The 3,801-nt window shown below is 59.0% G+C and overlaps 1 protein-coding gene across 2 annotated transcripts in view; it reads right to left on the minus strand.

The window, feature by feature from the left end:
- Positions 1-3,801, minus strand: part of SLC41A1 (solute carrier family 41 (magnesium transporter), member 1) — a 19,580-nt gene that overhangs the window by 5,938 nt on the left and 9,841 nt on the right. For both annotated transcript variants that reach the window (XM_010854180.1, XM_010854179.1), the window contains exons 3-8: positions 3,562-3,633; positions 2,774-2,918; positions 2,484-2,630; positions 1,749-1,896; positions 900-979; positions 280-414 (exon numbers count right to left, since the gene is read on the minus strand). In XM_010854180.1, the coding sequence (XP_010852482.1) occupies positions 280-414; positions 900-979; positions 1,749-1,896; positions 2,484-2,630; positions 2,774-2,918; positions 3,562-3,633 (727 nt within the window). The remainder of the gene's footprint in view (positions 1-279; positions 415-899; positions 980-1,748; positions 1,897-2,483; positions 2,631-2,773; positions 2,919-3,561; positions 3,634-3,801) is intronic.

Here is a 3,801-nt window from a genome sequence, read left to right on the forward strand (position 1 = left end):
GAGCCGAGAAGGGGCCGACCTGGTGCCAGGAGGCGTTTCACAGCCAGGAGGTGCCGTGCTGCACTCCACGGCAGCAGACGGCGGACTGAGTCTGCATCCGTCCCACGGCACCCAGCCCCCAGGGTGCCCCAGGAAAGGCCAGCCTTCCTGCCTGGGCTCCCCTTCTAGGACAGCTGGTGCACACAGCCCAACAGACGAGGAGAACCTGCATAACCGGGCCCCAGCTGTTTCTTAAGTGATGATGTGAACCCAGGAGAGGAGGTGGGAACTCTGCATTACCAGGGCTGAAGAAGGTGGTACAAGGGCTGGGGCATCGGCGGGGGGCTTGCTCCGAGTTCTCCCCTGGCGTCCCGTTCATGTGGAGGAAGGTGGAGATGCGGCTGGCCTGCACGGCCACCAGATTGCCCCCAACACCTGTGGAGACACGTGAATCCTAAGCCGCGGTGGGCTCGGGCAGCGGGGAGGGCGTGACCATCCACCAGTCCCTAGGAGAAGATGGAGACACAGAGCAGGGAGACTCCTTTCCAGGGTGTTTTCAAGGCTCCCCCCATCCTCCCAGTTACGGAGACACAGCAGTCTCCCATAGCCCCGGCAGGCGGAGAGCATGGGCAGGGACAGATGCGTAGACACAGGGAGCCTGACTTCTCTACCCAGACAGCGTGTGCACCTGCGGTCATAAGCATAGCTCAGGGGACAAGCCTTGCCGTGATCAGTCCCTCTCCGAAGCTAGGCGGACCCAGCACCCCATGCTCAAGCGCCGGTTCCAGGAACCAGTCCAAGTCTTGAACTCTCTGAGCTGGACTCTCTTGCCTGATAGAACCCTGACTGATACAAAGCCCCCAGACCCTCTGATCCAGCCCTCTCCTTTCCCCCCCTGGCAGCTGATGTTGAGACCTCACCGTTAATCACCGGTGTGAAGACAGCCATCCCTGCAAAGTTGGGGTCTGAAACCGTCTTGTCCAAGATGAGGCCTCCCACACTGCACAGACACAAAGACCACTGAAGGCTTCTGCTCTGGTCCCTGGGGTGGGGCCGCAGGTCCATCTGGACATGGGCAGTGAGGCGGCTCCCAGGAGTCCCTTGTCCTCCAGTCCTCGCCTCCCCTTGCCAGAACCAGTTGATGCTCCTGACATTCACCCTAGCACAGCACCCCGGGCAAGCTGGTGCTGCTGGGTCAGGCAGCCACCTTCTTCAACCACCTCCCAAGTCGGCGTGAGGAGCTGCCGGCTGCCCTGCCTGCTCAGTGTTTATTTCCCCTCTGGTAAGAAGGCTAGACTTTTCCTCGGGGAACCAGCTCTCCCAGACTTGGCCACTGTGGTCTGCGTGACCCTGCTCCAATGATGGCGCGGCCCCAGGCCCATGCAGTCAGAGCTGCACATCTCTGAGGCCACAGTGACTGGTTCAGGGACAGTCAGTGAAATTCTATAATGGGACTTTGCAGAAGACTTTAGAGAAAGAATCTCTCTCCGCCTGTTTATGGAAGCAAACCTGAAGCTGCAGGCCAGCACACAGAAAAGCAGAGCTGAGAGACGGAGAATGCTGGGGCCCGATCATTTATGTTCCTGAGCCCAGCTGTGTGTAGTCAGCTCCCTAAGCCAACGTGGTTTCTAATGAAACCCCTTCACACGGCTCCGTCACTTCCAATAGAAGCACGTGTGACTGAGCCACTATTGAAGGCATTTCTAGGGTCCGGGCCGCACTTCCTCCTTCCAGGGCTGGGAGGGCGGTGGGTAGGGGCTTGAGCCTACCTGCTGATGGCCATGGCGATGATGACGGGCTCCCAGCCCGAGTACAGCACCTCCCTTGTAGCTGGGCTCCGTCGGGCCAGCATCACCCAGACGGGGAGCAGGGCCACGAAGAAGGCGCACACCAGCGGGTAGATGTACTGCCAGATTCCTGAGAGGTGGAGAGGAGACGCAGGTGAGCACGGGCTCCCTGCTCCCAGCCTCCCCTCGGCTCAGCCTGCAAAATCCCAACAGGCCAACGGTAACACCACGCTAAATGCCAGCAAATGTATCCACTCATTTGATGCTCGCTGTTAACTCGGGAGGTACACGGGGGCCAGCCCTTTCCATTCTGTAAATGAGGAAGCCAAGGTGAACCTCTTCAGACACTGAACTTATTAGGGGCAGAGACCAGATCCTAAGTTTCTTGCTTTGATCCCTGGAAAAATCTCCATCTCTTCTCTTTCATTGTGCAAGCAGATTCCAGCCTTAGTTCCTTTCCTTTGCCCTTTCCCCTTCCCCCTCCATAGGACCAAATGTATTTCTAAGATACTTTCACCCCTGCTCCCACTGCCTGCGTGAAGCTGAGATAAGAACTCAGCCACATCTCTGTGAGGCAGGGAATTATTACAAACTGTGTTCCAACCAAATGGTTAGGAACAGAGGAGAAATCCTTACACATGTGCGAAAGCCCTACCACATCTCCCAGTCCCACCCAGGAATCCACCCTGGTGGCATCCTCAGTGACCTCAGCCTCACCCTGCTCCAGGTAGAGTCCCCAGCTGATGCCCGAGAGCAGTGCCAAGGTGATGAGGTCACCCAGGCTGGCAGCAATGGGCGTGGCCACATTGTCTGGGTTGATGCCAATCTTGCGAGAGCCAATGATGACTCCAATCATGATCATGCCTGGGGAGGAAGGAGAGGGGCCAGGCAGGGGAAGATGAAATGACGGGGCATCCACCAACTGAGAGGGAGACGGGAGGGGCCTGGTTTCAGACACCTCTGGGACCGCCCTGCCTCCCCCTCAGCCCCTCCCTCGCCCTCCTTACCCAGGACCAGAGAGGCAATGGAGGCTGTGGCTACACTGCTGGCACAGAGCAGGAAGGCGTGCGGGATGCTGAAGTGGCCGTCAGGGATCCAGCCGAAGACCACGGCGGCGATGGACGCCAGGAAGCCCACCACCGTGGCCTGCACCTGGGGAGGGGAGCCGTGACTCAGGGAGCAGAGCGCTTCTCAGCTGAGGTCACAGAGCACTCAACCAGACCTCCTCCCACCCCTCACAGCTCCAGGAGGCAGGCAGAGCTGGCCTGTCCAGTCCTCCCAGGCAGGAATGATGTCTTTATTTATTTAGTTTCACACGAGACACCAGTACGGGGTAGTGCACCCTGCAGGAGCCCGGGACATGTTATTGGCTGAAGGAATGCTCCTCTGGGGCCCGGGGGAGGGTCCACAGAGCCCGAGACTTCATCCAGACACAGGCCTGGGACTCAAGGGGAAGAACTCCTGGTCCGGAAACTGTGCAGCCTCATGGGGACATGGGACAAAAGTGGTCAGGGGCCTTCAGCACTCCAAGTCTCCTCCTGATGTGGGCCGGGGGGACACAAGCCTCCTGCATCACTGCAAGCAGAGAACTGACACTGAAGATCCCGGGAATCCCCCTGATCTTGGCCATTTTCCTGGGAAATTGGGAAAAACTCCTAGAGTTCCTTTGGGAGAAGGCAGCTCAGCAGGACCTTGGAGCCTCACTCGGGAGCCAGTGGGTGCTGACAGGCCTGTCACATTCCTGCCCAGGGAGGAAAGAGGCTGAGCCCCACGGGCCTGGTCCCTGCTCTCTTACCTGAATGAGGGCCATGTTCCCAGTGATCATCCGCCAGAGCTCCTTGGGTGTGTCCATGTGCCCGATGTTGGCCTGGGAAAGGGAGGACCACGGTCTGGAGCGGCAGGCTGGGAAAGCCTGTTCACTAGGATCATGCCTGGATCAGCAGACGGTGCACGTGCCCTGAGACCCTGGACCAGGGTGTGACCCGCAGGGAAGGTGAAGCAGGGTGGAGGGGCTGGATGAGAGGGAAGGCGCAAG

The sequence above is a fragment of the Bison bison genome, unplaced genomic scaffold, assembly GCF_000754665.1.
Source record: "Bison bison bison isolate TAMUID 2011002044 unplaced genomic scaffold, Bison_UMD1.0 scf7180017864338, whole genome shotgun sequence".
NCBI lineage: Eukaryota > Metazoa > Chordata > Mammalia > Artiodactyla > Bovidae > Bison > Bison bison.